We start from the raw sequence: 13,469 nt of genomic DNA, 5'->3' as shown, positions 1-13,469 counted from the left end.
TAACAGGTAAAAAAGCTCAGTATGATGCTGAGACACAGGATAACATTATGCAAGAAAGTAATACTGAGGTCTTAGAAACAGAGTTTACATGATTTCTTTTGTCTTTTTTGCTTTCAAAAAAATATAAAGCCCACAAAGAGGGTTATTTATGAAAAACAGAATTCCACAGCCTGCTTTAATCATCAGTGTAGGAGCACCTTTTCAGATGCAAGTTGTTTTCCCCAAAATTCTTGAAAATTCTGAGAGGTTGTGTAATATTGAATGATTTCAAAGACTCAAATCGGGAGCCAGACAACAGCTCCAGGTCCTAGAAGTGCTTCCAAATCTAAGGTTTTCTTATTTAAAAATTTAAAATTACTCATGTATCTGCCTTGAACATCCCAATCCATGATCATAAGCACAGTGAATTTTTATTTCATTGTGGACCCCTCTTTATGGGTTAATTCTACATGAGAGGTAATTTTGATTAATGATAGGTAACCACTGCTATCTAGTCCTTCCCTCAAGAAATGCAAAGAACCATGAAGTAGAACCAAAGAAATCCAAGAAACAAAACCACAGCCAATGTTTATTCTTGATTGTTGTCACTACATCTTTCATGCTTCCTTATTTTCCTTCACCATTAAATATATAATAACCAAAACTTTATTAATATACACATAAAAGAAACGTGCACAGCACACAAGCATGGTAGGTAGTGAGTAAACATGGTGAGTGGTTGGTGCTTGCAACCAGGGTCTGTGACTCAGGCCTCTTCAAACGATGAAGTGTTTCTGTTCAAACTGAGGGACAGGTCTGCCCTTTTATTTTTTTTTTTCCTGAGATTCTGCTTTGTTCTTTTCTCCAACAAATGTTTTAAAATTAGTGAAATACCAAGGGAGATATGGTGGAAGGAGACACAGGATGGAATTAGAAAAAAGCATAAATGGAATCCTGAAAGCTCTGTGATGGGTGACTGATAAAACCTCTTGAGGAAGCAAAAATAAACAGAGTATTTCATCAGCCCCTCATTCCCTAAGAGGGAAAAACACACACATTTTTGTTTTTGGAGAAATAGCTATGGCATTTGCAGAGCAGAAAAGTGTCATGAGAAATTGGAAAATATCTCTAATGTCTATAGCACATGAAATATCTAAAAGTAATAAAATATCGAAAGACAAGAGAGTTTCTCTGTAAAACTGACCATGCACATGTTGGGTGAAAAGTAAAAGTATGGCATTAAATGGTTGTGTCACTGAAATAGCACTTGGTACATAAACTCAAACATTTTTTTTCACATTCAGTTTCTCAGAGGCTTGACTTCAGATGCCTGAGCACTTTCAGCATTATGTTGGCCTTTATCCCTCTTCATCCGGAAAAACACCACTGCTAAAATTATCCCTAAAAGAGAAAAATCAGAGTCAAATAGATGAAATCTTACAATGTACTGTCACATTCATTTATAAAGTAGCACTCTGGTAGGAAAAAATGACTCATATAATTTCACTTTGTGAGTGGGTCAACAAAGCTTCGTTGTCATGGTGATTAAGGGCTTCTAGGCATGGGTTTTCTTGGATAAGTACGATTATCACTTATCTTGCTGTCAGTGTGTAACAAGTCCCAAGTTATATGTAAGCTGATGACTATCCCCAGGCCTCTGTCAAGGGATATAGGACTTTATGCCTGCACTACCCTGAAGACTAAGTGTATGAGCAGCTGACAGAGCTCCTGAACTGAGGACACAGTCAATAGATGTTGATTCCAGTCCTCCTTCTCCTTCCCTGGAGGAAATAGTCCAGTGAGAACAACCAAAGAGCTTTTCTTGGATTTGTCTACCTACCTAAAGCCTACTTTCACCAAGTATCACATTTTCTTTCACACCTTCCTCATGGCTCCAGCTTGAGTAGACTACCTAACCTCTCTGCTTCCCCTCATCTCTGACCTCGTACAAAATTACATTGTGTGTTTTAGCACAAACCAGAGACCTATATGGAAAAGGAGATTGTTTTTAGGAAATTAACCTGGCATTAGGGTCACAGGAGGAATAATGGCAGAAAAGACTGGATGCTCAGAGGCCCATTAAGAATCTTACAATAATCCCAATCCTCCTATTTTGAAAAAAAGTAAGGATATGAAACTACAAGATCCTATTACTTCTATCTGTAGATCACCAAACTCATCCAATCTTTAACTTGTGGTAAAATTTTGAGAGTCAATGGTCATGCTAGAAAACCATGGCATGTAAGCTCAAAAATCCTTTCAAGTTGAGAAGACTAATAGAATAAGGAAAGGCATAGACGTAGAGGGGAGTTTGGTAAGTGAGTAAACCTCAAAAGCCAGCTCAATTAGCATAGATTTGCAGCAAACTGTTGTCAGAGAGAAATAATGGTCACCATGCACATATTAGGGACTTCCTTGTAGCTCAGACAGTGAAGAATCTGCCTAAATGCAGGAGACCCAGGTTTGATCCTTTGGTTGGGAAGATCCTCTGGAGAAGTGAATGGCAACCCACTCCAGTATTCTTGCCTGGAGGAGCCTGGTGGGCTATGGTCTGTGGGGTCGCAAAGGGTTGGACACAACTGAGCGAGTAACACTACTATTACTATGAACAGATTAGGATGGGCCATGGTCAAGTCACAAAACCCCTTCTATGTCATAGTAATGAGGAATACAAACAGAAGGGTATAAGGAAATGAGATCCCTTTTAGAACTATGAATCAGAATCCAGGGTGGTAGACCGAATGATGGCAGAAAAGAACAGATGCCAAGAGAACAATGAAGAAGACTTAGAATAACTCCAGCTCTTCCTTTAAAAGAGAAAGGATGTGAAACTGTGTCAACTTCTTCACTCAGGTGCATGTGAACTGATGAAGTATCTATTTCTAATACTTAATTTGTGGTGAGAACAACCGTTGAAAGAGGGTAAAGACTAGAGTAGACACTGAGCTGTTTACAAAAAAGAAGACAGGGAACTCTGCTCTCTAGGGGCCGAGGCAGAGTGAGGCCTGCGATGCAGTGGAATTATTCTGAGATAATAAAGAATCAAGGTCCACAGTCACATTAACACAAAAGGGGGAGTTCTGCAACGTGTCAGGTACTTCGGACATGCCCGCGTCTCCACTGGAAGGCTAGCTTCTACCTATTCCAACAATGGCGGACTAGACCCTAAGCTCTGTGAGTGAAAGATCCGTTTATGTCACCGTGTCTCCCACCAGGCACAGTACCTGACACATAGCAGAGGCATAGCTACTGCATTTCTTTCTCCTTCATCATGAAAGCTTGGCAACTCTGAGTGAGATACAATCATTTATTCTTTAAAGCTGCATATGTGGTGTCTCCCAAATTAACCAGCAAGGCAGTGATGGATGGAGGGTATACCAAAGCAGTAACTCCCAACCAGGAAGGCTGGCTGTGGTTTACTGGTGATCTATATTCTTGGTTATTGCTCAGGTTGCCATTTGAGCAGCCCCAGCTTAGCCTATGAAGTCAGACCCTCGTGTAAGCTCATGTTTCTGAGGCCCAGGGCAGAAATCCTTGAAACTATACTCACCAATGACCAACAAGGTGGCAAGGAGTATGCCAACTGCCATGCCCACCGGGGGTATCCCAGGCATGTGAGCCGCTGGCTGGAAACACCTATTTTCCACACACTTGCAGAAAGTAACTGAGAAACAGAATAATATTTGGTAGATAAATTTTCAAGCAAACAACTGCAGGATCCTGTATTAAAGATAAGAATTCTCACAAGTTACCATATTGAGAGACAACATTATCCCAAGTTGCCTGCAGCAAAATATCTACCTGGTAAAGAGACAGTCCCTTCCATGGGTTGCCGGCCACTGTCACTGATGCGGATGGGGATGTTGTAAACTCTCTCCTCAAAGCTCGTGTGCTTGGTGGAGAGGTGGGCATGAGTTCCTGTCAGAATAGGGGAAAAAAATGACTGACGTGAAAACACAACTGTGGGCCCCTAGATGACCAGGAATAAAGCTAATCTCTGCCTCATATATGAATGGTTAGATGAAAGGGTGAGTTAAACTACCACAAGTATCACCACTCCACAGGTACCCCACATAATGTTAAAAAGGATGCTGAAGTATCCAACAAATTCTCAATTCCTGACTTCGCTGTAGAAATGAACACTAAATGCAGTAGGTTGTCATTACTCCTGGTAGTTATGTTCCATAAAGTGGCCACAAACACTGAATTAGAAAACATATTTGAAGAAGTAATTGCTAACATCTTTCCAAATTTGATGAAAACTCTACATCCTCAGATCCAAGAAGATCAGCAAATCTCAGGAAAAAGAAAAGTGAACACAACTACACCAAGGTACATAATACTCAATTTACTGAAAATTAGTGAAAAAGAAAATCTTAAAGGTATCCAGAGAAAAAAATAAAGAAGAACCAACACAATCCAGAACACAGTGAAGAAATGTCTATAAAGTACTGAAAGAAAAACTCTGAGTAAGTTTTTTTTTTTTTCCATTTATTTTTATTAGCTGGAGGCTAATTACTCCACAGCATTGCAGTGGTTTTTGTCATACATTGAATTAGCCATGGATTTACATGTATTCCCCATCCCGGTCCCCCCTCCCACCTCCCTCTCCACCCCATCCCTCCGGGTTCTGAGTAAGTTTAAAAGTACTCCAATCACATGTTCTCAGGTCACTATGGAATTAAACTAGAAATCAGTAACCAGGAAAATGTGGGCAGTCCCTACATATATGAGAACCAAATAGCCTACTTCTAAATAACCCATGTGTCACAGGAGAACTCTAAAGGGAAATTAGAAAGTGTTTTGAACTGAATGAAAATAATACATCAAACTTTATGGAATATAGCTACTAAGACACTGAGATCAATTATAACACCAAATGCCTACATTAACAAAGAAAAAAATTTTCAGTTGCTTCAGCTTCCACCTTAATCAAAACAGAACCAAAAAGCAAGTTAAAAACAACATAAGAAGAATATAGGAAATAATAAAGATCCGAGCAATGAAATATAAAACAAAAAATAAGGCAAAATCAATGAAACCAAAAGTTCATTCAGTGAGATTAATAACCTCTAGCCAGACTGTTCAGGACCAAAATAGAGGCAAAACTTTCCAATATTAGAATGAGGTGATATCACTACATATTCTGTAATTATTAAAAGTAATAAAATATTATGAACAACTTTGTGCCAATGAATTAGACAAATTAATTGAAACAGAGAAATCATTTGAAAGATACAAACTAGCAAGCTCAACCAAAAATAAATCTATAACTTGAGTAGTCCCTTGTCTATTAAAGAAATCGAATTTGCAGTTAAGACTTCCTACAAAGAAAACTTTGGGCCAGAAGGCTTCACTGGTGAATTCTATCAAACTTTAAGGAAAAAATAAAAAGCAATTTTACACAAATTCTTCCAGATAATTGAAGAGGTAGAACACTTTCTAAATCATTCTATGAAGCCAGCACTACTCTGATACCAAAATCAGACAAAGGCACTATAAGGGAAAAATATAGGCCAATGTCCCTTATGAATATAGATAGAAATATTCTTAAAATTTTAGCAAATCGAATCCAATCAGTTATAAAAATGCTAATATTTCACATCAAGTAGGCCTTATCTCAGGAAAAGACTGAATTAAGATATAAAAGTTGATTGAAATATTTCACCAACTAACAGACAAAAACAACAAAAACCTAAATTAACCAACAACCATCTAAATAGATGCAGAAAAAACACCTGAAATTTTTAGCATCATACTTCATTTTTAAAAAAAACAACAACCTCTCAGCAAGTTAGGAATAAAAGATAAAATCCTCACTCTGATAATGGACATCTACAAAAACTTATAGCTAATTTTATACTTAACAGTGAGAGACCATGAATGCCTTCTCCCTGAGATCAGAAGCCAAATTGTTTCTTCTCTCACTACCGTCATTTAACATTGTTCTGGCGATTTTGACCAGTAAGAAAGCAAGCTAAATATATAAAAAGCCATCCAGATTGGAAAGGAAATAAAGCTATTATGATTCACAGACAACATGTAGAAAAACTATGAAAATGTAAGGAAAAGGGGGAGAGAGAACTTACAAGTGAGGTCAGCAATATTATATGCTACAAGATCAGTACAAGAAAATCATCAGTTATATTTCTATATCCTGGAATTAAAATTTTTAAGTATTTATAACAGCATAAAAATATGAAGCGCTTAGGGGAAATTCTGTAAAACTATACTTAGAAAATTAAAACACATTGCTCAGAAAAATTAGGAAGACCTAAATAAGTGGAGACATAATCATATTCATGGATTGGGAAATTCAATTTTGTTAAGATTTAAATTCTCCCCCAGATTCAGGCACAGATTCATACTATCTCAGTCACAACCGGCATAGGTTTTGGGGGTAAAAACAGACAAGCTAAATTCTAAAATTTATATATAAATGCAAAATAAACTTGAAAAAGAACAAAGAGAGGACATTTACACTACCCGATTTCAAGTCGTATTATTGAGCTGCAATTATCAAAACATTATGGTGTCACTATAAAGATAGACAAAGAACTCAATGAAACAGTAAAGAGAGAGTCCAGAAATAGACCCATATATATGTGGTCACTTGATTTTTGACAAAGCTGCCAAGACAATTCAATGTGAAAAGGATATTTTCAATAAAGTGTTTAATTAATTAGATAGCCATATTAAAAAAAAATGAACTTGACATTCACCATACATGCACAAAAAAATTAACTTAAAATGGATCATAGAGCTAACTGTAAAAGCTAAAACCATAGCTTCCTTTTCTCTGGAAGAAAAAAAATAAGAAAAATTTAATGACCTTGACAAAAACTTCTTAAAGAATATGCAAAAAAGTCACAAATTATGAGGGAAAAATATCAGTAAATTAGATGTCATCAGAAAAATTTAATTTGCTCTTCAAAAGGTACTGTTACAAAATAAAAATGTAACAGTGCCTGGGAAGAAATATTTGTAAACATATATCTGACAAATAAAGACAACAATAGAAGTAAAATCTTTGCTAAATTTTTTAAGCAGGCACAATATTTGACCAGACACTACACCAATGAGGATATATGGATGGCAAATAAGCTTATGAAAAGCCGTTCAACACCATCAGTCATTGCTGCCGCTGCTGCTAAGTCGCTTCAGTCGTGTCTGACTCTGTGAGACCCCATAGACGGCAGCCCACCAGGCTCCGCCGTCCCTGGGATTCTCCAGGCAAGAACACTGGAGTGGGCTGCCATTTCCTTGGGCCATGTAAATTAAAACCATAACGAAATACTACACTCCCACTTCAATGGCTAAAATTAAAAAGACTGAGCATAGCAAGCATTGAGAATATTAAGCAACAAGAATTCTCATTCACTGGTGGGAATGTAAAGTGTTACAGACTATTTGGGAAGCAATTTGATATCCTCTTAAAAATTTGACCATATAGCTACCATATGACCACTTCCAGGTATTTAACCATGACAAATGGAAGCACAGGCTCTTACAAAGTACTTCACAAATGTTCATAGCGGCTTTATTTGAAATGGCAAAGACTGGAAGCAATTTAAGTAATAATCAATAAGTCAGTGAATAATAAATCATAATATACAATGGAAAACTCCTCTGTAATACAAATGAGTGCTGTGCTGATAATATGCAACAACACGGTGAAATCTCCAAATAAGTATACTAAGTGAAATTAACCAAACAAAAAAAGAGTACACACTGTTATTTTATTCACATAAAACTCTTGAAAATGCAAACCAATTTACAGTGACAGGAAGCAGATCAGTGGTTACTCGAGGGAGATGGACAGGAAAGCCTGGCCTGCTGCAGTCCATGGGGTCACAGAGTTGGACACGACTGAGCAGCTGAGCTGACTGAGGGATGGATGAACAGCCTGGGGTGGGAAATAGGGATTGCAACAGACTACGAACAAACCGGTGGAGCTGGTGGAGCTGTTCTTACCTGATTGTGCAGATGGCTGCAGTGGCGCATACATATGTCAACTTTTATAAAACTGTATGCTTTAAATGTATGCTGTTAATTGCATGTCAATGATATTTCAATAAAGCTGTTTTTAAAAGATCATGACAAAATCTGTTTCTCAGCTGCCACTGGTTGCTCTGCAATGCTGCTCTGATTGCAAAACCATGCATGTACACCAACTACTGTCCAACTGTTCGTGTACACCAAAGGGGACACTGAGCATTAACAATCTGTCCTTTCCCAACCTTGGGGGCTTTCACCCCTCTGGGGAGCTTGCCTGTGCAAGTCTCCACGGCATGAACTTCCTTTCGGGAGCTCTGTGCCGAGTGCTGCACACACACCAAGGCAAATTAAAAACTCATCTCATCGCCCATCGGTGTTTTTCTCAAGGTTCTTTTGACAACTCACCATTGATTTTGGAAACTTCCCAGTCTTTTTGTAAGCTTTCGCTGCCAAGGGAAAACGTAAAGTGTTGACCCCGAAATGTCGGTTGATCATCATCGGTGGCCTCAAAAATGAGACTTCCGGGTGCTTTGAGGGGATAGCAAAAGAACAAGCCTGTGTACTCCTTGACCAGCCGTGGGGCGTTGTCGTTCACATCCGTAAGGGTCAGGTGGAATTGTGCCGTGGAACTCAAGGAGGATCCACCTAAGGAATTGAATCATTGAAATACGGTGTCTGCTCTCATTCTCCTCTCAATCAGAAAGGCTATTTCCTTTCCTTAAAAAAAAATTTACAATTCAGACCTAGTTTCATTTTCTGCTTTAAAAGTCTTGATAATAAAAATAACTAAGAATTATGAATCTGCCTGCCATCGTAGGAGACGCAGGAGACACAGTTTCGATCCCTGGGTTGGGAAGATTCCCTGAAGGAGGAAATCGCAACCCACGCCAGTATTATTGCCTGGAAAATTCCAAAGACAAAAAAGCCTGGTGGGCTACAGTCCATGGAATTGCAAAGAGTCAGACACAACTGAGCACACACTCACACACCCAAGAATTATGAGCTAATGTTTTATACACGTTACTTCAAAACAATACCGGCATACATTTATTGCTGAGAAGACTGGAGCTCAGAGAAGTTGTGTGACTTGCCCAAGGTCACACAGCAGTGGAGAGTCTTCCAACTCGGGAGATCTGACTCTAGAGCCCACAACTTCAGTTGCTCCTCATCACTGACTTAGGCATGGTTAAGTTTTCTAAGCCTCAGGACTTCCCTGTGGTCCCGTGGCTGAGACTTTGCCTTCTAGCCCAGAGGGTGAGGATTTGATTTCTGGTCGGGGAACTAAGATCCCACCGGCTGCAAGGCAACTAAATCTGTACTCCACAACTACCGAGCTGAGCCTGCACACCACAGCTAGAGGGAAGTCCAAGTGCCACAACTAAGACCCGAGGCAGCCAAATATAAGTGAATAAATATATATTTTTTAAAATTTTCTAAGCCTCATTTCTTCAGCTATAAAATGTGACTTTATGAGGATCCAACGTGTAGTATTCTTAGAAAATTGTACAGAGCTGTACAAATGTTATTTGCTGGGGTATCATGGTAAAAATTTTGACCTTGCTGCCTGAGCAATTAGTAGCTGTGTGATCACTGGTGAGTTACTTATCAGTATCTTGGTTTCTGTATCAAATATGATCAATTATAATCCCTCCCCATAGTGTTGTGTGAGAGGTAAGTTGCTTAGAAGGAGATGGTTAGTATAGTGGGAACACTGATGGTTCTCATTCTCCCTGATGTTTCTACAATTTCTGACTCCAACCTGCTTCAATTCCATAAATTCTATTTGCCTGCTTTTCCCGTCAGCTGTCTCCTTAACCAAAGGAGGAAGAGCTACCGTGTTCTTGAAGTCATTTCATCGACATGGATCACGAGAGGGCCAACAGCTGCACACCAGGCGGGGTTTTGAACCCTGTTTTTGATTCCCGACACTTCTAAACCGTGAGAGGCTTTAGGACATGTCTAAAGTGAAGTGCTGACCCCACGGTATATTTTAGCAGAAGGCGGAGCACAAAGACTTCACCAGAAACTTCCTGCTGATGAAATCAGGAGCTTTTTAAATCAAGAGTTAAATGTGTAGAGTGTAATAGTGGTATGTGTTAGCAGCACATTAACTAGAAGCAAGAGAGAGAGCGCCCCCAACCCACCTCATCGAGGTCCGTGCGCTCACCCGCAACCATTTCAAATTCAGCACACACATCTGCAGGTCCAGCCTCTTTGGTTTAACATGACTATAGTACTTTTGCTCCTCTTCATCTTCTCACAGACGGGGACCATTTTCATGATTCCCACCTACTGGAATTTTCCCTATTCCTATTCCCAAACCTGGGCTTTATGTTTTGAAAGTTTCTTTCTTTGCTCTAAATCTGTGTTTATTTAGTCATACTTTGCTCAGTTCTCTCTTTCTTTTTTTTTTTTTTTTGGTATGTCAGGCAGGTATATTACTATATATTATATAATTCTGGGGCTTCCCTCATAGCTCAGTTGGTAAAGAATCTGCCTGCAATGCAGAAGACCTGGGTTCAATTTCCTGGGTCGGGAAGATCCCCTGGAGAAGGAATAGCAACCCACTCCAGTATTCTTGCCTGGACAATTCCATGGACGGAGGACCCTGGCGGGCTACAGTCCATGGGTCCAAGGGTCAGACACTACTTAGTGACTAAACCACCATCACCATATAACTCTGTATTACTACACAGTGCTTTGATCCCGCTCCCTGGAGAAACCCACAGCCACTTTGGAGGAAGGCGGGGTAGTTCGGTGGGGGCACAGGAAGCTTCCTAGAAGCCGTGGTCCCTGCAGGACCCCACAGAGGGAGCAGCAGCCCTAAATCCTGCCAGCCTCCAGGGGCAGCCCGGCCTGAAAGAGCCCTGTTGCAGGCACAAGTGTTCTCACCCGGATCACAGCCAAGGAGGGGTGAGCCCTGCCCTCCCTGTTGGGACTCTTCTCGTTTCTCCACTGTCAGATGTTCCGGCCATTTGACCCAGTAGGGTTTCCCACTCACCTCGCCTTCCCTCCCACTTCTACGGGCATAGCCCCGATCACTTGTGTTACCTTTTACGTATTTGTGTCGGCTCACCTACTTCCGTTGCCACCACTTGTACCCGATACAGACTTTCAGCTTCCCTGTCCAGCGGTGCCGCACTGAAGATCTCACCAGTGACGGGGTTGATTCTTAGCCAGCCTCTCTTGTCACCTCTCAGTGAATAACTTCAGTAAGAGAAAAGAGCAAAAGAAAGCCCACGTTACCCTGCATGAAAATGTGGAGATAGTTTATGCACCTCTATGCTGTTATATCAGCACTGTCCCTTGCAGACTATTGACAACATATGTAAAGAAGCATAATTTAGTATTACTAATGCTTGGCAACCCACTCCAGTACTCTCGCCTGGAAAATCCCATGGATGGAAGAGCCTGGTAGGCTACAGTCCATGGGGTCTCAAAGAGTCGGACAAAATTAAGTGACTTCACCTTCACCTTCAATGCTTTCTTTGCCTACTGTCTGCCTTCAAAAGAAGGATTTGTTCATCCCTACAAAGTGGTTTTTGTACTTGTTTTAATTATTTAAAAAAAGGTAGAGTCACAAACTCTAGTGAAAAAAGTTAAACTTCCTTTTCAAATAAAACAACCTTGAATTGTCTATTAAAACCACTCTCTCTATGAAAACATGAACACTCATTGGTGGAAACATGTGAATAGGTAAATACTCAGAGGCATGGTTTACTCTTCATTCAACAGACATCTGCTGAGAGATAGCAAACATCAGGCTGTGGACCAAGAGAGGAAATTACCAAAGGGCCAGTGGAGGAGACAGAGACAGATAATTCTAGTGTGATGGTTATCAGGGTCCATGTGGAATCCCAGATAAGGTAATGGGAATCAGAGAAGTCTTCTGAAAGAGTGTGCTGTGCTGTGCTTAGTCGCTCAGTCATGTCTGACTTGTTGCAACTCCATGGACTGCACCCCACCAGGCTCCTCCGTTCATGGAGATTCTCCAGGACAGAATACTGGAGTGGGTTACCATGCTCTCCTCCAGTGGATCTTCCCAACTCAGGGGTCAAACCCAGGCATCCCACATTGCAGGCAGATTCTTTACCAGCTCAGGCACCAGGGAAGCCCCTCCTGAAAGAGTTCAGTTCAGTTCAGTTGCTCAGTCGTGTCCGACTCTTTGCGACCCCATTAACCACAGCATGCCAGGCCTCCCTGTCCATCACCAACTCCCAGAGTCCACCCAAACTCATGTCCATTGAGTTGGTGATGCCATCCAACCATCTCATCCTCTTTTGTCCCCTTCTCCTCTTGCCTTCAATCTTTCCCAACATCAGGGTCTTTTCCAATGAGTCAACTCTTTGCATCAGGTGGCCAAAGTATTGGAGCTTCAGCTTCAACATCAGTCCTTCCAGTGAACACCCAGGACTAATCTCCTTTAGGATGGGCTGGTTGGATCTCCTTGCAGTCCAAGGGACTCTCAAGAGTCTTCTCCAACACCACAATTCAAAAGTATCGATTCTTCAGCACTCAGCTTTCTTCACAGTCCAACTCTCACATCCATACATGACCACTGGAAAAACCATAGCCTTGACTAGATGGCCCTTCGTTGGCCAAGTAATGTCTCTGCTTTTTAATATGCTGTCTAGGTTGGTCATAACTTTCCTTCCAAGGAGTAAGCGTCTTTTAATTTCATGCTGCAATCACCATCTGCAGTGATTTTGGAACTCCCCAAAAATGAAGTCAGCCACTGTTTCCACTGTTTCCCCATCTATTTGCCATGAAGTGATGGGACCAGAGGCCATGATCTTATTTTTTTCTGAATGTTGAGCTTTAAGCCAGCCTTTTCACTCTCCTCTTTCACTTTCATCAAGAGGCTCTTTAGTTCTTCTTCACTTTCTGCCTTAAGGGTAGTGTCATCTGCATATCTGAAGTTATTGATTTTTCTCCCAGCAATCTTGATTCCAGCTTGTGCTTCTTCCAGCCCAGCATTTCTCATGATGTACTCTGCATATAAGTTAAATAAGCAGGGTGACAATATACAGCCTTGACATACTCCTTTTCCTATTTGGAACCAGTCTGTTGTTCCATGTCTAGTTCTAACTCTTGCTTCCTGACCTGCATACGGGTTTCTCAAGAGGCAGGTCAGGTGGTCTGGTATTTCCATCTCTTTCAGAATTTTCCACAGTTTATTGTGATCCACACAGTCAAAGGCTTTGGCATAGTCAATAAAGCAGAAATAGATGTTTTTCTGAAACATTTGAAACAGTAGATGTTAACTAAAGCGAGAAAAAGAAGGATGCTTTAAGCAGAAGAAATTGAAGGAACTAAGGCAGAGAGGCCAAGGAGTAGCTAAGGGTGTGGGGGCATCAGACGTTCCAGGCGTGAAGGGATAAAAATAGGACACAGTGGACGGCAAAGGATGAAGCTCAAGGGATGGAAGGAGCTGGGCCACGGGAAGCAATGGACAGTCAGGGGATGGTGACCTAGTCATGTCTGTGTTTTCA

General features: G+C 40.7%; 1 protein-coding gene across 2 annotated transcripts in view; it reads right to left on the bottom strand.

Moving 5' to 3' along the window:
- Positions 1-541: 541 nt before the first annotated feature.
- CDH17 (cadherin 17) overlaps positions 542-13,469 on the bottom strand; it is an 87,921-nt gene continuing 74,993 nt past the window's right edge. For both annotated transcript variants that reach the window (XM_070477393.1, XM_070477395.1), the window contains 5 exons: positions 11,054-11,184; positions 8,383-8,622; positions 3,781-3,897; positions 3,530-3,643; positions 542-1,380 (listed from right to left, as the gene is read on the bottom strand). In XM_070477393.1, the coding sequence (XP_070333494.1) occupies positions 1,280-1,380; positions 3,530-3,643; positions 3,781-3,897; positions 8,383-8,622; positions 11,054-11,184 (703 nt within the window). In that variant the 3' untranslated portion in view covers positions 542-1,279. The remainder of the gene's footprint in view (positions 1,381-3,529; positions 3,644-3,780; positions 3,898-8,382; positions 8,623-11,053; positions 11,185-13,469) is intronic.

The sequence above is a fragment of the Odocoileus virginianus genome, chromosome 15 (genome assembly GCF_023699985.2).
Source record: "Odocoileus virginianus isolate 20LAN1187 ecotype Illinois chromosome 15, Ovbor_1.2, whole genome shotgun sequence".
Classification (NCBI taxonomy): domain Eukaryota; kingdom Metazoa; phylum Chordata; class Mammalia; order Artiodactyla; family Cervidae; genus Odocoileus; species Odocoileus virginianus.
This window is presented reverse-complemented; position numbering and strand designations above follow the sequence as displayed.